Source organism: Mus caroli, chromosome 2 (genome assembly GCF_900094665.2).
Source record: "Mus caroli chromosome 2, CAROLI_EIJ_v1.1, whole genome shotgun sequence".
Taxonomy (NCBI): Eukaryota; Metazoa; Chordata; class Mammalia; order Rodentia; family Muridae; genus Mus; species Mus caroli.
This window is the reverse complement of record NC_034571.1, coordinates 46,461,266-46,485,587: the sequence shown is the minus strand read 5'-3', so window position 1 is coordinate 46,485,587 and position 24,322 is coordinate 46,461,266. Positions and strand designations below refer to the sequence as shown.

General features: G+C 43.9%; 1 protein-coding gene across 1 annotated transcript; it reads left to right on the top strand.

Moving 5' to 3' along the window:
- The first annotated feature begins 5,061 nt into the window (after positions 1-5,061).
- Positions 5,062-23,598, top strand: Rnd3 (Rho family GTPase 3). Its single transcript, XM_021150212.2, has 5 exons — positions 5,062-5,451; positions 5,867-5,954; positions 16,848-16,957; positions 19,849-19,983; positions 21,485-23,598. Exons 1-5 carry the CDS (start codon positions 5,302-5,304, stop codon positions 21,734-21,736), a joined length of 735 nt encoding a protein of 244 aa, XP_021005871.1. The 5' UTR covers positions 5,062-5,301; the 3' UTR covers positions 21,737-23,598.
- Positions 23,599-24,322: the final 724 nt, after the last annotated feature.

The following is a 24,322-nucleotide window of genomic DNA, read 5'->3' as shown; positions in this document are numbered from 1 at the left end:
GACTCACCTGCACGGATGGAAGAGACGGGGGTGTGAGGTGATGGGTGCTGCTCGGCAGACAAAGTTTCTCCTGGAATTGTGGGGAGCAAAGGGAAGCGGATCCCACACTTAGGACTTCAGAGTTGCTTACTCTAGTNACAAAGCCTTCAGCCACCCAGCACTCCCCTAGTCTTAAAACCTTGCCTTCATTCATCCACGGGACCNTTTTAGATAACTGAACAAGGCCTGGGAGTGTAGCTCAGTGGCGTGTGTGTGCCTGGCTCTGTAAAGCCCTGACTTCAGTCCTCTACAGGGAAGGGTTGNGGGGAAGCTAAAATGTCTTAAGCTAAGTCATCCAAGGATTGTCCTTCTCCCCCTCCCCTCCTGGGCCTGGGATTGCCCGACAACACTGTGATGTATTTCTCAATGAGGTGCCTTTCACAACTGACCAAATGCTGCCATGTTTGGCCCCTGAGTCAATAAAGTATGTTGAAAATTTGTAAAAAAAAAAAAAATAAATAAATAAAAACATTCCTTTCTGTAGGAACATATTCTTCCCCAAGAGCAGGTTTAGCCTATTGAATAGCATTTTTTTTAACAGAAAACAAAAAAAACACAAATGCTCCTCTGTTGTTAATGTGTGGAACTAGTACAGTGAGCATCCTCTCACAGACTACCCCACAAGAGACACCAATGAAGTCAACACTTCTCAGTATAGAAAAGTCTGTGTTTAGGCTGTGTCCCTTACTCTCCACAACTTGGAAGCTATTTGCTATCCATCGCCTTGTTAAGCTCTCAGAGAGCATGCCTATGAGTCATGTCCATATTTTCTGACATAATGTCTTTGAGGGCACCCTGCTCCCTTTCTTGTTTTGATGTCAAATTTCTCTCTGCTCCTGGGTTACACCTGCCCGTGACCTGTGCCTTCCCCACACGGGGCACTCGGGTTTCAAACACATCTGCTGGCGATCGAAGACAGACAGGTGACCTGTGTAAACAATTAGGATTAGGATTTATCACACTGTGGGCATATCTGTGTGAGCTATCTGTGGACACAGTAAAGTTGGAATGTGGCGCAGGGTGAGCTGCCGTGTGTTTCTAAGCAGTAACTTCTTAAAGTGTAGACCCACAATTTTCTAAGCAACCTTATTGTGCAATGTAAAGGAGTGAAATAATGATAACTCATTTCCTGTAAGGAAGAAAAAGAACTCAGAGATTGTCCAAGGTCAGACAGTATGTAGAGTGGGAAAGTCAGAATTAAAGTGGGGGTTCCTCATAGAACAGCACAGAGCTCTTGCTCTCTTACCTCTTATTTGCTTGCTCCCTTGCTCCCCCCCTCCACCTTCCCTTCTCTCTTTCTACATGGCCATGTTCGCTCTCTACTTCTCTAATTCTCTACAGTTCTCCCTCTCTCTGCCTTTCTACAATAAATGCCTTAAAACCAAAAAGAAAGAAAGAGAGAGAGAGAGAGAGAGAGAGAGAGAGAGAGAGAAAGAAAGAACACAGAACTGTTGTTTATCTATGCTGCCCCTAGATACAGAATCTACATCCACTCTTTATACTGTTATCAAATCATCTTTTATTGTCATAAAAAGGGATGCATTGGCTATGGAAGGAGGATGGCCCCTCCCCCCAATATGAAAGGGTTTGTCACAAGAAAAAGAAATAATGTTTCAGTTAAAACCATTTAGAACAACTGAATATTTGCACAATTAACAAAACCGTACAGATGTTCTTGCTGCTTATTTCCCCTTTCTTAACCTTCATGGTTTAGCAAGTAAGAAAGAGCCACGGGAAGACAAAGAAATACTAACAAGGAGAACCGCACAAGGAAGGCCATTAGGCCATAGCCGATGCCCTCAATGGGGTTTCACATCCACCCGTGATTCTGTGTCTCCGGGGAAACATTTCTTTGCATTCTCACATCTTTATGTTGTCTAGGGCTTAAGGTGTGTTTGTGTCCAATATTCTCAGTTAAGATGAGGCTTCATCCAGGAAGCCAAGCTACAGAAAAGTGCAGACCCAGATCCAGACCCAGGTCCAGAGTCATCTGTTTGCCTCCTTATTCATTCATACAATCATGCTATGATCTATGCCCTTCTGGGACTGGTTTCATGTGACCCTTCCCAGAAAAGTCCAGATTCTAAGACTGGTTACCCAACCCCTGCTCTTCCTGGTGTCTCCCTCTCCTAAGGCTTCCCTTCAGTGGGCCTCAGTCTGGCCCTCCTTCTGTTTCTCAAGCCTGCCAAACACTTTTGACCTTCCTGTTGTCTGTTCCTGCCTGCCACAGCCTGCTGTAAGGCCTGCTCATGGCTGATTTCTCTGCCTCTTCCTCCTCCTCCTCCTCCTCCTCCTCCTCCTCCTCCTCTCCCTCTCCCTCCTCCTCCTCCTCCTTCAGGAATCCATCTCCACGGAGACACACTGAGAAAGCACCACTAAACTTTGCTTTCTCACAGAATCCTGGTTTGCATTACAGAGCTCAGCACATTCAGTCTGATTTGTGTACTCTCTTCCTTATATTTTACTGAGCACTGTCTAAAATGTAGTCTCTGTGGGAGCAGAAAGAAAATTTCATGTTTATTGCCCTATTTGAGGCTCCTAGAACAGTGCCTGGCATATAGCAGGCACCTAATAAATAATTACTAAACTAAATGTTTAGGTGTTAAAAGTACATTCAAAAGACAAAAGAAAGAATTCATTTCCTAGAAATACTCAAAACTGGTGGCTTCAGGAAGTTGATTTTCTACTCAGTCACATGTCTATTATTACATTTCACTTAGCAGCTGGCAAATTTCTGGAGATTCAGGTCACCTGGTTTCTAAAAATATCTATCCACTATAATTCCAGAGCAATCCCTGGGGAAGTGACTATACTACTATTAGCAGGAGTAAACTCCTTTAAGCCTGGAGGCCTGCCAGATCATTGGTGGTGTCTTATTTGGTGCTCAGATATAGCTTCGATGATAAATTATCTGATGTCCAGTTCATTAACAAGTGAACTCAAAATAACTAATAATTAATTGTAGGTAAGGGGACTTTGGCCATATAAACTATATCAATCAGGAGTGTGGAAGGCCAAGTCATCTCTCTGGAAGGGGAAGTGTCATAGGTTAAAAAAAGAGAGAGAAAAAAACAAAAAAAAAGGTGCCCACTTCTTATTAGTATGTCGACTAATGGATCCAGGATTCACCCAGACATGAGACTTGGTTCTGGACAGGCAAGTGGGAGCTACAGAGAAATACCAAGTACAGGCAGGCGCCATTTTCATCTTCTTACCAATGTCTTCATGAAACCTATTTTAAAGAAGATAAAGCTAAGGCTTACAGAGATGACTGTAATGACTACTCCAATGTCACTTAGCCAGAAGATGTGAAGCTCAGGGCCTAAATGCACCTCTGTCTGAAAGCATGCTCCCACTGCTTTGCCCAATCTCCCTTGACCACACAGCTTGAGGAACATTTCCTGCGCTAGTTAGGTTAGGGAAATGCTAGGGTAAACTCTATGAAGTTCACAGAGGATACTTTTCCCTCTGTGACATGACAGTGCAACCTAAGACTTTAAGAGATGATATTGGGGCAGGCGAATAAAGCTCTGCCAAGCAAATTTTGGCAAATGCAGACATATGACCTCGGCCAGCTCTGCCCTTTCCATGGTCAGCCTGTATAAAATACACCTATCCCCAAAGATAGATTCAGGGTTGTCCTTTAGGGGACGACTTCAGGGTTCTCAAGTCGGAAAGAAGTAAGATAGCATTCTAGGTCCTGTGATTTCATGATTCTAGTAATTCACTACGTATTAAGGGTTGTGTGTGTATGTGTGAGTATGTATATGTATGTGTTTAGTATATGTGTGGAAGCCAGAGGTGGTTTATCTTCCTCAATTTCTATCTACATTATCTTTGAGTCATGGCCTCTCACTGAATCCCGAGTTCCTCAATCTGACTGGATTGGCTGGCTAGCAAGCCCCAGGGATCCTCTGGGTCTGTCTCAGGCGTGCCTCCTTATATGAGTGCTGGTGGTGAAATTCAAGTCGCACTTGACCAAGCCCTTCACAGGCTGAACTTTCTTCCCAGACACCTTCACTACAAACCTAATAACTGAAGCTTCCTGGCTGTCGGGGTGACCGGCAATGAAGACACTGTTCTCAGAAGACAAGAGAACAAACACAGTCTTGTCTGTCTCTTCTAAGACTTGTTGAAAGGGAGACTTGGAATGACTGGAGTACATGTGTGGAGGAGGGGAGTCCCTAAATTTTCCACAATGGGCATGTGTGCTTCTTAAGTCCAATGCCTTGATTCCTAGGTGATGGAGGGAGAGTACAGCTGAAGGGAGCAAAGAGCGCTTAGACCCCTGTTTCTAGAGCCGTCACAGAGAGAGTGGCAGTTGCGGCCAAGTTTCTAATAGTTTTTGTCCTCTCTCTTTTTTCTCGCCCCTGCACCTATTCACATTATCATGTCACTCCCCAAAGCCTTCTTCTACCTTCTCTGGAATAGCTGAAACTGACAGTTTAAAAAGCCAGTCCTCTACAAAGGTCAAGGAAAACCAGTTCTAGTGTTTGAAATAAATCATTTATGTTATTATGTACTATATATGTAGATAGATAGATAGATAGATAGATAGATAGATAGATAGATAGATAGATAGATAGATATGATTTTATGGGTTTGGGAACACAAAAACTTAGCCTTTCCCTTCCAAGATTTACTTCTGTATTAATTGGATTGGGAAATCTTTTTTATTTTCACAAATGATGACGAGGCTTCTGGAGGCGAGCCCCTTGGAAAGCAGTTTGAAAGGAATCCCAATGCAAATCCATGTGCACAGATTATCTGCTTCCCCTCACCCTGGCCCTGAACAATCTACCCATCCGCAAATCCTGCCTGGCGCCTTTAGGTTATGCCAGAACCTGGGTCTGCAAGCCATCCTGCACGCCACCCTAGAGGGCGCGCTGCTTACACTTTCCGCCAACGAGGCGGCCGCGCTGGCTCCCAGGCTCCATAAAAGGGGAGGAGGCGGATCGGTTTCCTTCTCTCATTGAGAAAGCGGAGCGGATTGGAAGGCTGGGCGTATAAAGCGGCGCTAGGAGCGTGAAACAAAGCAGACCGATCGGAATTGGACTTGGGAAGAGAGGCGCGGAGTCAGGCAGAAAACTTGTTGGAGAGGAGTAAAGAGCCGCTGCCTCTCCTCCTCCACTCCGCTGTGCTTAAAGGGGTTCCCTCCGGCCTTGCGATTTATTTTTATATCTGCTTTTTATAGAGAGAAGTATATATATTTTTTCTTCTAAAGAGAAAATTCCTGTTCCAAGAGAAAATAAGGCAACATCAATGAAGGAGAGAAGAGCCAGCCAGAAATTATCCAGTAAATCTATCATGGATCCTAATCAGAACGTGAAATGCAAGATAGTAGTAGTGGGCGACAGCCAGTGTGGGAAAACCGCGCTGCTCCACGTCTTCGCCAAGGACTGCTTCCCCGAAGTGAGTGTGACCCGCACGTCTTGAGGGGAGCGGCTGGTGGGGTCCCCGGTCTGGAGGACAGCGTCGTTTCTCCTGCTTCACTGATTTTCTTGAAAATCTTTCTCATACCCAGCCGGTCTCTGCCGCCACACGGCTGGGAAGCGAAAGTGTCCTAGAAGGGTCTGAGCTGGGACCCGCCAGCACCCTGGACTCTTGGCCCCAGAAACTTGCTGGTTTCAGTGTGGGAGGCCGGGTGGGGAGACCTGGGTGGGCTCTCGGGAGGGGGCTGCGTGTTTACTGTGTAGGGAGTGTGAGGTTGGTGGTGGTGGTGGTGTTTTAATTGGGGGCTTGGTTGTTTTTCAAGTGTTCGATCTACGGGTCGTGTTTTTAATAATCTCTTTGCCACCTTCCTCTTCTGTCCCTTTCGTTCGTCCAGAATTACGTCCCTACGGTGTTTGAGAATTACACTGCCAGTTTTGAAATCGACACACAAAGAATAGAGTTGAGCCTGTGGGACACTTCAGGTAAGACTCGGCACACCGCGTGGCGGTCTGAACCGGTGCGCCCCGGGGCTCGGGATCTGGTGCCCTGTCTGCTAATGTGGCTCCTTGAGGGACTTCCCGGTCCCGAGCCGCCGGAAAATGTTATCCTTTCTGGGCAGGGGCAGCAATGGGGGTGATTGTGGTCTTGGGGACAGGAGGACGCTAGGTGTCCGGAGTGACCCTGCTGGAGGAGCCTCTGGTGGCCGCATGGCCTTGTGTTGTCCTTCCTTGGAGCCGTGCTGGAGCGGGCCGCCAGGGTGGCCCAGTGCTGGAGCATACAGAGCAGCGTGGAAACCCTCCCGCTCGCGGAGGAAGCTCCTCTTGGGTGTCACCAGACATCTGGTTTGGGGGCAGGGGCGCAGGCTGAGCTGGGAGAAGATCCCCAAAGCCTCCGGGTTGCGTGGGGTGTTCCAGGCTGAGGGAGATGGGTGAATGGCCGGAGCCAGCGCCCGTGACGCCTACTGTCAGGAATGCGCTGGTGGTGCCGGCAGTGGCCACCGCGGGGCCTCCGCCCCCGCAGCCTCTGTGCCACCGGTGCAGAGCGGCTTCTGCAGCCGCCCGGGGATCACTCTGTGCCAGCTCTCCGAACATACCACTCCCCTACCCTTTTGCCTCGGCCTCGCCCGCCTGCAGAGCCGCAGGCAGCACCGATCGCCTTTGACCTTCCTGTCTACTTGAATTATTGGCGCCTTGGTGGGTTCCGTCCAGAGGTCTAGGGTTCAAGGCCGGGTTGTTGCCTTCCCATGCGCCCACCCACCAACGTGGCACAAGGTGGTGGAGAGGGCAGATCTTCGCGGGCGGGAAGGCTGGCAGCCCCGGCTGAGTTCGGGGAAGGGACAGTGAGGACTGAGCACCCCCACCCCCACACACCCCCGGTATCAAGACGGCCAGAGGCTCGTCGGGAGAAACGCCTACTGTTAAGTAGAAACTATACCTTCTCCAGAGGAGCAGAAACTACCAATCTGGGAGGGGGAAAGCCGGTGCTGGTGGAGAACTGGGCTGCCAGACAGATTAGGGCGAAACTGGCGAGGAGGAGCGCACAAGCGCCAACACGCAGGGTTGCTGTCAGGCGGGGTGGCCCGAGGTGGAGCCGTGCTCAACTGGGAGTGGCCTCGTGGAGCTTCAGCGAGCTTCCCACACCCTGGGCTGGAACCTCTGAGGGACTTGGGGAATTAGACTGTGGGAGGAAGGGGCCAGAGTCCCAAGATCTCCAGGGGCAGCCCCCAGCACAAAGGCTAGAAGAAAGACTAGAGGAAAGTCTTGCAACGGCGCCTCTCACGGTCGGTGCCAGATGCTCAGACTGCTGCAGTGAGAAGGATGGATCCAGTTTCCCTCCGGAGAGTCAAGCCTGAGCTGCGCCAAGGGCGTTTTTGTGGTTTTTGTTGTCGAGATTGCATACGCAGTCTTGAAACTATAGAGAAAGTGTTGATGGAATTCTAGAGGTTTATTACTACTTTCGATCATAAGACTTATTACATAGCCTAGTATTTTATTAGGTTCCTGTTCTCAGACATATTATGGTAATTGTTATGCCTAGTGCGCCGGACAGCTGGTGTGGTACCAACAATTAGCACCAGCATCCCCGCCGCACCCCAACCCCAGCCCCGTTTGGACTTACACTCAATAAGAATTATTTAGGCGTGGAGTGGGGCAGTGCAGTGGGTCTGATACAGTCTTTGATACAAAGCTCTGTTTCCATCTCAGCTCCTGGTTACCAGGGATTTCTATGTGCAAATCCTCTACCTCCCTGGGTCTCATTTTCATCATCTGTAAAAAGAGGGCAGACGCTGGGCTAGATAATGTGCAAGATCTCTTCCCAGCTATGCTTCTTGGCTTTAGTGTACTGGACAGGCAGATTTTTTTCCCCCAGGCTGTTGGTTGGCTTCAGCTCCTAGTCTCAGTGGATCTGGCATCCCGTGCTGAGGTTCTCAACAGCTTGCAAACCAAGCCAGATTCCGGGCTGAGCCAGGCTGCCTGGTGGATTTAGGAATGAGACTATTTGGATAAGGAAGGGGGATGGTTGTGCTCCTAGGAATGCTGGCTTATACATCCCGTGTCTCCAGCTCCAAAAGCCACAAGACCACCAACAGAGATTTTAGATTAGGTGCCCAAAGGCCAAACTTGCCACCTCTTTCCTTTGCTTTCCAAGGACTAATAAATAAAACGAATGTGTATGAATGGTTTATAGTGAGAAGCCAATGCGAATATCACTTCAGGTATTTTCTAGCCTTACTCAGCAACTATATAGTTCAGTCTCTGCACTTATAGCAGAATGTCTTGGATACAGTAGTCACCCAATAAAACCTAAGCACTGAGCAAATTATGATGATATGCATAGTTGCTAAGGGGATGGGGTTCCTGGTATTAATTAGCACTGAATTGCCTTTGCCTTAAGATTAGCAACGTTATAAATATTGCTTTTCATCAAATTAAAGTTAATCACCTGAAATGAAATCAGTAGTAGTAACATAATGACATATTTTTATTTAGTAAAGGAAATAAATTTTATTTATTTATTTCTGTATGCCTATTTCTGTAAGATCAGAAGGGTTAAAAGCTGATTGCAACAGTATTGCACTGCAAAATTATCCAGTTATGAAACCTTACTTAAAATTTAGATTCGTACAAATGAAAAAAGAGGCATGGGGAATTATTTGAAATTCCTATTATGTTGTTTGTCGAGTGAGATGTTAGTTAATCAAACACAGTGATGGAGCATTGCTTAAATTCTAGAAAGAGGCTGTTTCTACTGAAAGTGGCTTGCCAGTCAGAATTAGCGTGCCTCCAGCAGGAAGTTTATGCTTCCGAGTAAGTAGCTTTACTATCTTTCCTATACACTTACTTTTTCTGACAAGTTCCTAGAGCTTTCTCCCCCATTGTTTGACATTCTCTCTGCTCACAAAGACATTGTTTTGTTGAGGCCTGAAAATAATTGCATATACTTTATGCCTCTTTATACATTTGACTTTTCCTAACTGCTACCAGCTTATCTCAGGAGAGAAGATCCAAGCCAAGTTTATGGATCTCTAAATGTCATTTTTTATCTTCTCCCAAGACTGTGTGCGAGAGATTTAGATTGGGAAAACTGGGTGGAGAGAAAAGAGTACCAACTTTGCCCTTTGGTTGCATGGCTATTGGGTTTGACCTTCCAGTGGAGGTGCACACATGTAGGAAACAATTCTTTATGGGTTTTCTGTGTGTGTGTGAACAACATCTCCTAAGTGGTCTGCTTTCCCCTAAAGCAGTCATACGTAAGCATCCTGTGTAAGCAAAAGCCGTCAATTTGAATGTGGGAAAAAGTAGCAAGTGGAAGTCTTATCTGAGGAAAGGAAGCCATTGATTCGTTTCTCTTCTGGGAGGCCAGGCAGTTAATATTTCCTCCTTTCTGCACCTCTTCCTTTCTTCTGCATCTACTGTAAGCAAGCCCTGTTAGACAGCATAGGAACCAGGGCTAGGCAACTGCCAGCCTAGGATGCACTTACTCTTGAACTGTAATGGCTTCTTCTAACTGGTGGCTTCATGTGCTTTCCTATGAGGCTTTCCCAGTAGAGCTCCAAGAAGTCTTTAGGTTCAGTCTTTCTTTTCTGTCTTTCCCCAAGTACTCACCAATTACAACAGTCACAGTGGCACAGTGCCAATGGACTCTCATGGCTACTTAAAATACTCCACAAGTAATGAACTATCATACCTGTCAGGAAAAATCTTCTAAAATGAGGGGTTTCTAAAGGGAGTCTTGGGTCCATGTCTTCCTCTCACTGAGGTAGTTTCTTTTCCTTATAAAATGAGCTGATCTAATGGTTGCAGAAATGTGCTGGGAAAATATAAGATTTTCCCAATGAGTTTTGAGAAACAGGGAGGGGATGGGAGAATAGTCTTGCTATCTTAAAGTGATACTGAAACCAAAGTAGTTAGTTCTAATAGCTTGTGCTTCAAAATCTGCAACACTTGCCAAACGTAGAAGCAATTTGTAACATAAAGCCAAATGCCTACTAATAATAGAAAGTTAGTCATTTAAAGATCAGGGTATCTTTTCCTAGGAATTTGATGGCAGTGTAATTTCTGCATCCATGATTTAGGGAGTAATAGTCGTCCTTGCCAGCTTTTAGCTTGAGCAAGTTAATGCACATTTTATTTAAGGTGTATTATTAGTTTTAAACATTCAGTTCAACTGCTGATTCCCAGTTGATAACCGTGGTATTGCCCTGTGAAAACTCTTTGAATCTTGAAGCGCTATGAACCTCTTTCAGGTCCTGAATGCTAAACTTAGCACTTCCTGTATCTGTTTGTAGCATTATTGACTAAAAACAATATATTCTCTACATTTTAACATAAAACAACAGATAAGAAAAAACCTAGCTACTTTCCTTGGAGGAAGAAGGTCTTCAGGATCAATATAAATCTAACTACTCCCATATATTTCAGCTTTTAAAAAAATCAAGCTTGAAGGCCAGTGCCCTAATGGACAAAGTTCAATGGCTATGGAGGCTCATCTACATATTAATCAAGGAAAGCCATTTAAAAGGAGATTAGCGGTCCCTTTTTTGTGATTTAAAATATAAATGAGCACATCTGGGCGGGCCAGGAAGATATGATTGTAAACTATTAAGGCAGAGTTTACCTCTGCGAAAGCTGCTTGGACTCTGATGGGGGATGGGCAGTACTGAGCTCTGCAGGAAAAGCTCAGGTCCTCAAGCTGCTTGCACTCTAGTTAGGGCGACCAAGCAAACAAAAATGTTGCGAATATGGGTGGAAATTTAAAATACCCATTCTTTCTCCAGGGTGAAGTAAGGAACCAAATGAGGAGCCCAGAATAAGTATAGGGTGCAGCTAGGAAGAAATGCCTGTGCACTTGAACAAGGCAAGGAATCTTTCCCAGGGCATCTGTTATGAGTACTCCAGAGGTGAACAGGGACCCGGAAACAGAAGATGGGCTTTGGTGGGAATGGATTCGCCCACAGCACCGAGACTAAAGAGGGTTCAGTACCTGTGCTAATTAACTCCGAGTCCCCAGCTCAGGTCTTCCTGTCCATTAAAGCTTCCAAAGCTTCTCTACAAGTTCACTCGAATCTTCCAAAGTTCTTAAACTCCCCTTTAATTTAAAACCTGCTTAAAGTGAATGGTTATCAGGGGAAAAAGAAAAACAGGTTCTCAAAGTTGAGATTTCTGACCTAAGCTTCTTAGAGGTAAACTAAGAGTTTGCAGTTTTTATCTGCATAACAGAATAAACTACAAAGAACCAGGAGTTTCACAAAGTCAGTATGATTCTTGGAACTTAGGGTTTCGAAATCAGGCCCAGTGTAAACTGAGCCTTCATACACTGAAGTGTGGGTTAGGGATAGACAAACAGCATCGGCCCCTAGACTTTCTTCTTTTCCCTTCTCCTGCTTTTTTTCAAAATCCATCTAGTGCTAATTTTGCCTCCAATTTGGTTTTTCCTCAGTTGTACATTGGAGGAAGGTAACCAGATCGGTCATTCTAATGCTCCTAAAGTAACCAGGTGTTCCCTCAGTAATACAATTCTCTTACATGGAAACAGGACACTAGAGGCACCAGTGTGTCCACCCAGCTCATGATGTATGGTTGGGCTGTGCCAAAGGAATCAGCTGGGCCTTTCTTGTTTTTTTGATGTCCTTGAAATGTCTTCTGGTTTATTACATATTGGCAACATTCACAGAGCCCCTTTTGGCAAAAATTCAGACTTTTCTGACATAGAATGCAAGCTGCTTCAAAAGTTTGGCCAGGTGTTGAGCACATTGGGACTGAAACGCAAGCCTCGTGTTATCGTATGAGGTCAGGGGAAACTACTGAAGGGACCCCATGCTCAGATAACGGGCTCTCACAGAGCATGGGACGTATAATAGAATAGCTTCAGTCTGGAGTGAATGATAATGTGGATTTTTAAAAGGTATCTATATAATTTTACTCAAGCTCTGTGGTTCCTTATGGTTCCACTCTCTGTAAAATGTTATTGTTTTGAAGTATCCCAAGATTAAGAACTTGTACCAAAATTTTATTTAGAACCACCAAATAGCAATGTTAGTTCTAGCCACATGAACTTGATATCCACCTGTGCATCTGTACCATCACCCCCAGAAATAGAAAACACTGAGTTTTTCTAGAAACACCTATCTGCCCACATCTTTTCATAAGAGCTCTTCATAATATATAAGAGTTTGATACAAATGAAAGACCACTGCTGGGCCAGGTGGTGATGGCTAACTGGGGCCTGATGTTTGCAGTGTAGGTAGTTGAGGAAGAACTGGGGTTTATATTGAAGCAGAGTCTCAAGGTCTTGTCCAGACTTGACTCACATTCCTGAGCCTACTTCTCTTGTACAGCTCCCCTTCCAGCCATGGCCTCTTGTGCTGTTTGCTTCCCCTGTGCTTTTAATGAACACTTAAAGTAACAAATTTTACTGTGTAATTTCTGCCCAAAGTATCCCCTATCCCTAACTTCCTTATCTTGGTAGCAATTCCCTATAGGAAAAACTTTCGACTTATTTTAAGTGTAAGGCATTACTTACACTTCTTAAAAGATTCAGTGAAGAGGATTTTCAGTTTGCAGACTTTAAAAAGGTCAAGTTTCAGTATTTGAGCTGGTTTTGCAACAGGTCCAAAGGTCTCCCTTTTAGGCATGGCTCTTGGTCCATATATGTTTAATCATGTACATATATGGTGTATTGTATCTCTGCAGCGGGGTGACTTCAGCAGGCAGGTATGTGTTTGAAGAATTAGTTTCTAGGTGAGGCACTTTGTGACTCTTCTTGGGCTGGAAAATTTCCTCTCAGCCCAAATTAAGGATCTTGAAGACAGGGATGGGGTAGACCTGCAATTTCAAAAGTCTGTCAGAACTTTTCTGATGTTTGCCAAGGTCGAGCAACAAAGAACCCCCAACGCATGCTTATTCTAATCCAAGCCTGGATAAAGCCTTTCAGCTTCGAGGGGGGATGGGTGGACCTTTCAGCTGCGGGGGTGGGGCTGGGGTGGGGGTGGAGTGGGTGGACTTGGCCAGAGTGAGACACTTGTTTTGCATATAGTCCAATTACAGCTTTATACTGAAACAGTTCCCTGCAATTTGCCAATGGAGAGTTTGGTAGGTTATTTAAAGGGGGGGGGCTTAAGTGCAGTGCTGTGTCTTTAAGGACGATGCTGCCCTGGAAATGTCCGTGTGCAGGAAGCCCCTTCCACATGCCAAGGAAGTTTTATTTGACAAGCAAAGCTTCATCCTTAGATTTATTGGATTTTTAACTCTGGTACATTCTTAGGTACTGAAGTGCAGGCTGAGCACAAGAGGACCCACTGTGTTTGAGCACACCGTAAAAACATGTTCAGTTAGCACCTTCCAACCTTAAACTAGAATCAATAGAAATTAGTGTTTTTGGAAGCCTGCCTTCCCTAGGTGCCGTGGGACTTCTCCAGCTGCTGGATGCAGCAGGAGTCCGGGGCTGGCTTTGTTCTCTCTTTGAGAGCTTACTCTCCACTCTTTGGAGTCTCCTCTGTCTCCGGGACTCCTCAGTTGACAGGGCATTCCTAGGATTCTTCCCACACATGCCTGTGGTGATCAGCCCTTAGCTTGCCGACTTCCTTTGTGCAGGTCACAGAGCTGATCACAGAAGGGAAGGGTCCCTCTTACCCAATGAACTGTGAGATCTTTCCTGTTAGAACAGTTTAATAAGTTCACTTTTCTTACTATGAAAAAAATGGAGACAATAGTTTTGGGTGTGTTTTTTTTTCCCCCATCCAGGAAAAAATTCTTAACCTTAAGCTTTCAAAAAATAATGAATAAATTATTTCCTATGGCAAGTTACTCTTCTCGTTGGTGGTCGAATTACAGTTATGAGTTTGAGGATCTGTTTTATTAGCGCCCTTGGGCACTTGTTGATCAAAAAGCTGCATTGTTTACTGCAGGGGGCTGGACTGGGCTCAGATCAAAGTCCTGCTCTTAATTAGATCTTGTTAAAGCGCCTAGGAGTTACCTCTTTACCTCCAAGCTTGGTGGCTGATGTCTCATGAAGCGTTACACTACATATGTATTTTCATCCAAACTGTTAAACCAAATAAAAACAAAGGCAGAAACAGGCCTCCTTGAGAATCTTGTAATCTTGTTTAAGAGAACTGTTTCTTTTTAAAGTCAATCAAGAGAGTAAATTTCCCTCTCATTTGCATATAGTTACTGAGCACAAAAGCTGCCTTTCTTTCTTTTTTTTTTTTTNTTTNTNTTTTTTTTTTTTTTTGAAGGCAAGCAATCTCCAGCCTGTGACAGAGGGCTGAGCACAAAGCCAGATCCCTTTGTGGCCTTAAACTGGGTGGGGGAGGGGAAGCAGCCCACAAAGGGCGGGGTGTTCTCTGCAGCCACATGGTGACTGGAATGTTGCAACCCAGCCTCTGGATTTTTCCCAGCAGTCCCAAGTTTAATTAAATTAGTTTTGCCCCTTTGACTTCCTTCAGCCACCTTTGGAAAAGATGGTCTCTATTGTCCTGTAAATACTGCACTGTGCCACTCTGTGCAGGCAGCGTCCTGTTCTAAAGGAGCCTTGGCACCTCCAGATTCTAATCATGTCCCATAGGTCTAGACTGGAGAGCATAAGACATGAGCTTTCTGACACCTGTTTGGCTTTACACAGTAGGCTGGCTCTGACTGTGTAGGTCGGGTCAGGTCTTTGGAGCTAGCTTTGAAGAACAGAAGAGAGCCTTCTCTGTCCTCCTTTGAATTTCTTCTCTGTACAGTCTTGGGATTTTTTGTGGCAGGCTATTAGGAAAGAGATATTCTAATGCTCACAGCAGCAGCTGTGCCAAAGTTAGACTTTGGACAGGCGGACAAGGAAGGTTACAGTGGAGAGAGTCAGAGAGCTGCAGAACTAATGTAAAATATGCGTGTATCCATAGAGGGTAAAGCCATCCCTTTCTGGTGCCTTTCAAGAAAAACTTAAGGTGAATTCTAAGTGTCCACCTTAGAGTTACTCTCGCCTCTGATTTCTTCAAGTTGCTGAAAGGGTAGCCACTGCTTGTCATTTTTAGAAACACATTACATATTTTTCTTATTCATTTCAACTAAGGCCTTAGCTCTCTGGGAGTACCTTTCATTCAGTGTTTGTTACCGCACTTCCCGCCTCCCACAGGCCAGTGAGAGGCTGCTGTCCTGTCTGAGAGCTTCTTAACCTTTCTTCACTGCTGAGGCATTCCTTCCTGGTTCCTAGGACATCTGCATCTTCCTAGCTTAGCACATTCACTCTCTCCATCTCTAAAGCAGAACTGAGGTAGACACAGTGTGGCTAGGGATTGTAGCGATGAGTGCCCAGAGCTCAGCACACACACACACTAACTACAATAACTTCTAGGAAGAGAGAACAGATTCCTGAAGGCCAGATGTCTTTGTACTTTTTCTTTGAGACATGGTCTCTCTCGTTAAGTTGCTCAATGGAGAAGGGGTATGGACATACTAGTGTACTCACATGGAGAGTTAAACAATCTTGCATTTTCTCTCCAGCTCAGGTAGGCCTCAAAATTGCAATCCTTATGCTTTACCCTGGCGCTGGACCTGACTAAAACCATTTCTTTGAATAGCTCCACCCACCCCCCACCTCTCTCTCTGTGTCTGACTTGGACCACCAAGGTTTTGACTTAGGGAAGGCATGTTGTGTTTTCCTGCCAGAAATGCAGAATTATGTCAAAACTAAATCAAAAGTCAAAAAAATCTTTAGCGTATTTGCATTTGCCTAGTAAATGACCTTCCTGGTGTCTGTGAAATAGCTATATGATGAAATAGTTCTTTAATAAAAGTAGCAGTTGTCAAGTTATCTTCAGCGTTATAGTCAATCTATTTTGTAATTATTGGCCTTGTGTGAATTCCCAACATTTGGAACTCATAAAGATGTCAAAAAAAAAAAAGAAGAAGAAGAAGAAGAAGAAAAAGAAAAGAAAGAGAGAAGGAAAATAATCTTAAATGTCCAGAAAGTTCTGTGGTTCCATTGATTGTCGATTTGAACTTTTAGACTACCTTGAGTTTAACTCAGGCAAGGGCCCTTGGATTATGTCCTGCAGTCGTGTTTGCAGGAGGGACTCTGTAGAAAGGCAACATGATCCAACATGGCATTTATGACGTTCTTGGTGTAGCAGGAAGTGAACTTACACAGAGCTGGGGGAATAAGTGTAAGCAGGCACAATGGTCAATGGCTTATCCAGTCTTGTAACTGGGGATGGAGTGACACTCCGGTGTGCTTTGCTCTGGCTTCCTGTGCACCATTAAACTTGCCCTCCCCCACTGACCCTTCCCCCATTCAACTATTGGGCCAATCTTGAGTTTGGATCTTTTCCCAGGAAGCAGCTCCCTTTCCAGTGGCTGCTGCCATGCCACTGGACCTTTGACCACAGCAATAACAGAGCCACAATACTTCTAGTTAATATGTATTCATCTCTTCCTAAATTCCAGCTGCTTCCTAGGTTTGCTTAGATCCTGTGGATATAGGTTGTCACCATGTTCCCCTTATGATTGGGGAACACTTTTAAGACTTGGGCTTCTCTCCCTGTGGTGAGAATGGGTTTGTCCTCATGGTCACCTGGTCCCACATACTCCCCAGTTCTTCTAAAACCCTTCTGACTAATTCTTAAGCTCTACCAATTGCACCTTAAATTCCTGGCCTTCCCAGGAGCTGAGGTCTCATGCATAGGAGCTCTCTGATCTCCTAGTTCAAGTGAATATATTACTAACCTGTCTTTTGTGGATGTGTTTGCATTTCCTTACAGGAAGGAGGCTGGAGAGGGGGGACCAGTGAGATGTTGCATTTTAACAGGAAAGGGGTTTATTTCAAAGGGTAGAGTTAATGCCTCTTAGACAGTGGGGATTTCTGTCTGAGACCTGTGTGTTTTTGTTTCTTAGGTTCTCCTTACTATGACAACGTCCGTCCACTCTCTTACCCAGATTCTGATGCAGTGCTCATTTGCTTTGACATCAGTAGACCAGAGACTCTGGACAGTGTCTTAAAAAAGGTAAGTGCTGAGGAACGAGGCTATCACCCTGAACTTTCGATGAGCTAGGGTTGGAGAGAGGTGATTGGCCAGGGGATTCAAAGATTCTGAACTTATTTCTTCTAATGAAAAGACCAGAAAGGATACTTCCACACTAAAACAACATTCCCATATACATTGTTGCTATAAGGCGTGAATTAATCTGCTTGAAACTTTATTTCCTAAAGCTCTGAACAAAGTACTTTTCACAGCTTCCTTGTTTGTTTTTTGGGAGGAAATGGAGTGAAAACATAGGAAATAGCTACAGTAAGCTCTTACCTGATCCCTTCATTCCTTTGCTTGACAGACTGCTCTGAGAGGTGTTTGCTGTTGATCTCAATTCAGATATTCCCCTTAATACAATAAGAGCTACTTTAGTTCACTTAATTTATAGAAACATAAGTGAAATTAGCATAAGAGGAATATGTGTAGTGGGGCTTGTCCCTAGACATGCAACAATGTGAATTATGATCCGATGTCTACTGATAAATGTCAAATACCAATAAAGCACCAGTTACACCAAATATGTATGTTATCACACAGCCCTGGTGACTGGAAGCAAAGGTGGGTCAGATTCTATAGGTGGAGATGAGACTAGTAGAAGCTGTAGACAGAGGAACCAGGGCTAGGAGGAATGGTACCTGTTGCACATAGGTCTTGAGGTCTAAGAAGGCAACTGCTTATGTGTGTAGAGAGTGATGCTGAGCCTTCCCCAGCAGAGGACTGGGCCCTCCGGGTAGTTACAGGAACTTTCCATAGATGAGTTCCAGAGAACTCAGTGGGACAGTGATTCTGCTTGGCCTGCAGCAAGCCCAGGCTTTGTTCCATGGTAGCTCTAGAGGGGTTATATGTGCTGGTAGATGGGGCAGTCAGCATCTTAATCACTCACCCTTGCTAGGTGTTGTAGGTTGGTGAGTGAGACTCAAGCTGTACTACCCCTTCTTTTCTGTGCACTGCACATGTGGGTAGGAACAGAGAATGTCACTCAGTGCTTGTCCCTGTGGTCCTGTCAGCATGAGGGCAGACAGCATAAAGAGAGAAGTGCCCCTGTAGATGTCCAGGCTTGGTTCATTTGGGCTGTGTTCTTTTGATTTCTACTTTCAGTGACATTTGCATTTTGGGTGTATTATTATTATTATTAGTTTATTTTTCCTCATGGTACTTAATTGCCTGAGTAGACAAATTTAGGGTTTGAGGTATAGCCTTCCTTCAGTTTTTTGCTAAACATTGATTGCAAGCAGTTCAATGAAATTGAACTCTTGATAGATCAAGGGGTCCTTTTAGTTTGTAACACCTTTTCATTCTGAGTAATGTATAAAACAGAGGGTTGACTTTTTGTCAGATTCTGTCAGGAATACAACTTTCCTGTCCTCCTGTAAACAAGTAGAGAGAGACCCGCAACACCACAAGCTGAGAACATGTCTGACTGTGTTTGGAGAGAAAAGGGGCACTTATTCACTGGTGTTTGTACTTGATGTGGTATCAGCTTATACATAATTTATGACAGAAAGCTTTTCTCCTCTTCTACTTTGATTTTTATTTAGTAAGATCAAACAGATAGTGACATTGGACCTGTAGATATTAGTGTGTTTTATGTTTGTGTGAGGCTTAAAGCTCACCACAGCTTACTTCATCTGTGTTTTGTCTTAATTGAGTCTTAAAGTCCACTGATTGTAAGAGTTTAAAGTGACTTAAAATAGAAAAAGTACAAAAAACTAAGTCTTATTCTGTTTTTCAATTCTTTAGAATAACATGCTAGATGTTCCTAGATAATTGTAGGAGGGAGGAAGAAGGGAAAGGCTCAATGGACAGATCAGGCACTCAGTGTGTTACTGCCCTCCCCATGCTGGAGCACTTTAGAACTAGATGTCATTGGCTCAGCTACACCTTGAGATCTGGAGGTAGCCTCTCGTGGTCTCTCTCCTAAGTCACTCTTTCAGAATGTCCCTCTTACCTAGTATTTCACTTACAAATCTTTATTGCCTCTTCTGCTCTGTGAACTCCTGAAAGTCAGAGCTCCACCATCATTACATTCTTCCTAGAGCACGAAAGGCATCATAAGTGTGGGCAGAAGAGTCTCAACCCCTCTAGTCGCTCATCTGATGATGGAGAACACAAGTTAGAAGAAGCAAAACCATGAACAGCTGTTTAGAATGCTTGAGGCAGCTGGAATCCCTTCCAGAAACTTCTCAAAGTTCTCCTGATTCTGGTTAGGACAGAAAATAGTTAAATTGTAGACTAAATGGTAATGGTTGACAGTTAAAAATTAACTCAAAGTCTTTATGGGCTACAAACTAGATGCTCTCCTGGGATGTCAAGAGGTAGTTCTCTGCTTAAGCTGTAGTCTATGTCCATCCAGCCACTTGAGTGGAAGATCCTTGAAGCAAGACACTATGCTTTAGTAATCATAGGCCAGATACTGGCCAGCCACGGGAGGCCAGCACACGGAAGCATGTCCTTGTCTGTCATGATGAATGCACACTTTTGCTGGTGTGGCCTATTCCTTATGCCCACCCTTCCGCTTACTATATATTAGGCTGGGTAACAAGGAACTCAGTATATCCCAGGATATAAAATCCATTTGGATCTGTGACTATTAAGGTGCTTTCTTTACCTTTCAAATACCTCCATAATTAAGACATTGTTGAAGTTACCTTGTGTTGATACAAAATAAGTTCATTGTGGGAGGAACCACCGAGTCACACAGACTATAACAACAGGCATGGTTAGTCTCTAAGGTTTGGTACCTACTTATTAATTAAACATAATCTGGCTTCTTCACTTAAAGTTGCATTTCAAAGTCTGTCAGGGGAGTTTTGTTTTTATTGTATATGTGTCAATACTTCATTAATTTTTCTTTCCCTCCTCCCTAGTGGAAAGGTGAAATCCAGGAGTTTTGTCCCAATACCAAGATGCTGTTGGTGGGCTGCAAATCAGATCTGCGGACAGATGTCAGCACATTAGTGGAACTCTCAAATCACAGGCAGACCCCTGTGTCATATGACCAGGTAAGTGTGTTGTCACTGTGGGAAAGTCACCTTCCTTCCTTCCCTCCCTCCTTCCTTTCGTTCTTTATTAGGATAGATTTATTTTTATTTTATGTGCATTGGTGTTTTGCCTGAATGTTTATCTGTGTGAGGATATCGAGTCCCCTGGATCTAGAATTAGAGACAGTTGTGAGCTGCCCTGTGGGTTCTGGGAATTAAATCTGAGTCACTCGGAAGAGTAGCCAGTGCTCTCTTAACCACTGAGCCATCACTCCAAGCCCTGAAAAGCCCCCTTTCAATAAAAATGAAAGGAAATATAGAATTATTATTTGTGATAAATGAGATGTAGCGCTTTTGCAAAAGGTGAAGCAGGAGTCAGCTGGAATAGGATCTGTCTGACTTTCTGTAGCAAAAGTCAGCAAGGGGTAGGGTGCACAAACAATTGATAGATACTAACCTTGGATGCTTCTACTACACCAGTGTTTTTAAAGAGAGAATGTGATTAAAATTAGTTCTCTTAAGAGAGCTTATTGTTCTCTTGCCCAATAATATCCTCAATTAAGCCATTTTTTTAAAAAATAGATCACTCTGTGATGCCATCTTTTGAAAAACAAAGAAAGGAAAATCTGTTGAGGAATCTATTCTCCTAAAACTCACCACCAGATTCTAAAGAGGGTTCCTGTTAAAATAGGTATTTGTGGCATGCATCATTTAAAGTATTCTATTATAGGGCTGGGGACATTGATCAGTCACAGAGCTCTTGCCCAGCATGAGAAAGGCTTAGGGTCCCATCCCCAGTGTGACAAAAATGCAGAGTAAAAACATTATACTCATCTTTATCTTGCATTTCTCATTAACAAACTCAGTACAATCATAGAAGCTGATTTTTATTTAAATTGATGTTCAGTAACATCTGTCGGCCCTATGTTTTGTACAACCTGTTGGCTGGGGTTGAAGGTCATTTATAGTCACTACAAGAGAAAACGAGAGCCTCCTGAAATGCTGGCGAGGACTCTGAGGGCCAAAGCACCTTGGTCAGATCTATAGGAAGGATGTTTATGGTATCAGGAGACTTACTCCAGTAGCAAGAGGCCATGCCTCACAATGTCCCCAGATGATACCTACACAGCAGGTTACTCACAACCTGGTTAAAGCATCACTGAGGGTCAACTGCTACCTTTGCACCTGTCTCTTCTTTGCATCCTCCTAGTGAGAGCTGGATGCTTGGATTCTCTTGCAAGAGCAAATCGCCATACTAGAAGCTGTGGGGAGCTAGAGGGGTTTCTACAGAGTAATATAATTCAGGGCCTTCAGGGCCTTCGGACTGGGTCTTCAGCAGTTGGGAAGTAACAAAGTAACTCATTTTAAAATAAAATCTGTGTTTTATTTTGAACACCACTTGGGAAGTCCATTTGGCATATTAGGTATGTTCCAATTCAAGACAGTTTTGTGGTATTTCAACACTTTCCAGTGTCTCTCCAAAGTCTCGCCGCTGACGGAAATTCTTTCTTTTACTTCACAGGGGGCAAATATGGCCAAGCAGATCGGAGCAGCCACTTACATAGAATGCTCAGCTTTACAGTCAGAAAACAGCGTCAGAGACATTTTTCACGTCGCCACCTTGGCGTGTGTAAATAAGACAAATAAAAACGTTAAGCGGAACAAATCACAGAGGGCCACAAAGCGGATTTCGCACATGCCTAGCAGACCAGAACTCTCAGCAGTTGCTACGGACTTACGAAAGGACAAAGCGAAGAGCTGTACTGTGATGTGAGGCTTCACCGTCTATAAGGAGGACGCGGGAATATCTGGTGTTTAAAAAAAATAATAATTCAAATTAAAAAATTTTAAAAAAGCAGGAGCAAATCGGAAAGATGGAGTCAAATGAAGTGCACAGCCAAAGTCACATAGACACAGGCTTAGGAGGCCCTTGAAAGGATACCCACTTTTCGGAATCCTGTCCTTAGTTTCGGCATGTAGACCGAGTGGTGAGAAGCAAATGCGTTGAAGAGTTTTGTGTGACAAGAAGTGTGACTTGAAAAATCCGCCAAAAAAAAGGGGGAGCTACGAACGGGCGAGCGCTAGAGAAGTGGGGGACGCCAGTACCTCCAAGAAGAACATCCACGCTCTGAATGGTGCTTGAGTATCTTTGGTTTTGTGTTTGTGGTTTTGTTACAACCTATTCGTGGATCTCTACTTTTTGATTTCGTTTTTCAATGTTTTAATCCCTTTTTCCAAAAAGTATATATTAGTAGACCGTCCTCATTGGGGAACTCGCACTGTGACCTTAGCGTTTAGTTTTCTAGAGGATGCGATCTAATTTCCTCCTAGCTCATCATTAAAATGGAAATTGTACTGGGACCCGCTGGGATTCGAGAGAAAAACTTGATGCGGCTTTGAAATCTTGACTTCCTGAAGGTCGCTGCTGAGCAAGATGGTTTGGAAAGCAAGCCTTCAGCGCCCTTACAAGATGCATAGACCAGCACTACAGAGATTGCGTAGATCAACTAGAAGAGCGTGTTGCTTTTTATTCTGTCTGATGGTTTTGTTTATCCTTGTGATTGTCCTTAACAAGTGGTAAATTGTTCCGTGTAATATCTTTTGTGCGCTGTTTAGAAGAGTGTGTGTGTGGCTTTGTTTTTCTTTTTGCCATCGTTGATGAAAACGAGAAGTCAAATAAAAGATGTGATCGTCAGATGTGATAGCGTGATTAAAGAGGAGGCAGGTGGTTGCAGATTTCACCAGGAGAGACCTTGAATGAAGGAGTAGTAGTAGCCGAGAGCACAGTTGGTGAGTGGGGCTGTCTGGAACAAAATTATACGTCAAATACACAGAGCAAAAGCACTCGTGTCTGGGGATGGTGCCCCTAGACTAGCAACAGAAAGTAAGCTGTCATCTGATGCCACTTCCTTCAAAGAAATGCTGTTCTGGCAAAACCCCCATTTGCTCATGCTTTAGTAAACCCCAGTTTGCAAAGAAGCCTATAATGTCTGCCCTGGTATGAGCCTAGGGCGTTTCTCAAGTGACTGCTAAACCTCGCTTAACCATACACAGCCAGGGCCAGGTTGAAAACATTGATCATTGCCAGAATGATAATAAGCATTTAAAATAGTTTACAGGTTACTCCTTTTGAGCAGTTCCTTTCAGAGAAGAAATCATTTACAATCTTTTGAGAGTTGGTGCTTGTTGAAAACAAGCTTTTTTTTCCCCCAATGATGACGCTTCATTTTTGAAGCGCTGGAGCAGTGTCTCCCTTAAACCGCCGCAGAAGGGGAGGTGAAGGTAACTACAACACCCAGTTCTGTGTCTTCACAAGCACTTTGTTTTGTCTCTGCAAGAAAATGCCATTTCAGTCACTTCCCATGAAACTCAGACATCTTACCAACATAATACGCTCTGACTGGTACAGCATTATGCTTTGGGCAGTATTACAAAATCGCTGGCAAGTGCTTTCTGTATTTAAATATTGTAAAAAGAAAATAAGTTATAACTGTTATAAAGCAGAACTTTTTGTTGCTTTTTTTTTTTTTAATGTTGAAGTCACTTTGTATGTTTGTTTGGTCAGTGTTTCCACAGTATTTATTAAAACGTATGGTTTTTTTTTTTCCTTCAAATAAAAAAGTAACCATGTCTGTCTCTGTGATGTCTTCTGCTTCTTATTTGCTAATTGCTCAGCTCTGTTGTTTCATAGAGATGATTATAGAATGGGAGCTAAGAGTTGCTGAATTAGTAGAGTTCAGAATTTCACTCTTGGCAAAAGTCTCTTGGAAAAAGATGAATCTGTATATAGAAGCTATTTACATGATATCGTTTTTTTTAAAAAATTAAGAAAATGGGGCATGCGTACTCCAGTTCTGGACAAAAGAAGCCATGATACTGGATAGGATTAAATTGTAGAAAGTACCAAAATTCTTTGGAAGTCTTTTATAGTGGAAATGAATGATACAGACCCAGATTCTCAATGCCTGGAAATTGACTATGACCTCAGTTTCTACTGTGTCTCCTGGGAACCCAGATATCCTCTTGCAAAGTGTGTTCTTGTTCACAGCACGTGGATAGCCTAGGATCCAGCTATTGCAGCTTACTAGAGGCACAACAAAACTAGCCCCATCTATGGTAGGGATGTTTCTCAACACAGAAAATCGTCAAGTACACATGGGGTAGCCTAGGGGAGAGGGGCATAGGTCCCAATCAGGCAGGATGACTCGGTCTTCAACTAAAATGTCTACTTGTTCCACATAAATATCTAAAAATATTCAGTGAGACTTCAAAACTATGATTTGACACAGGCAAGATATTTCCTATAAAAACTGCATCCTGTGGTTTTTAAAAAAAAAAAATTGGCTTTAGAAATCTTTGT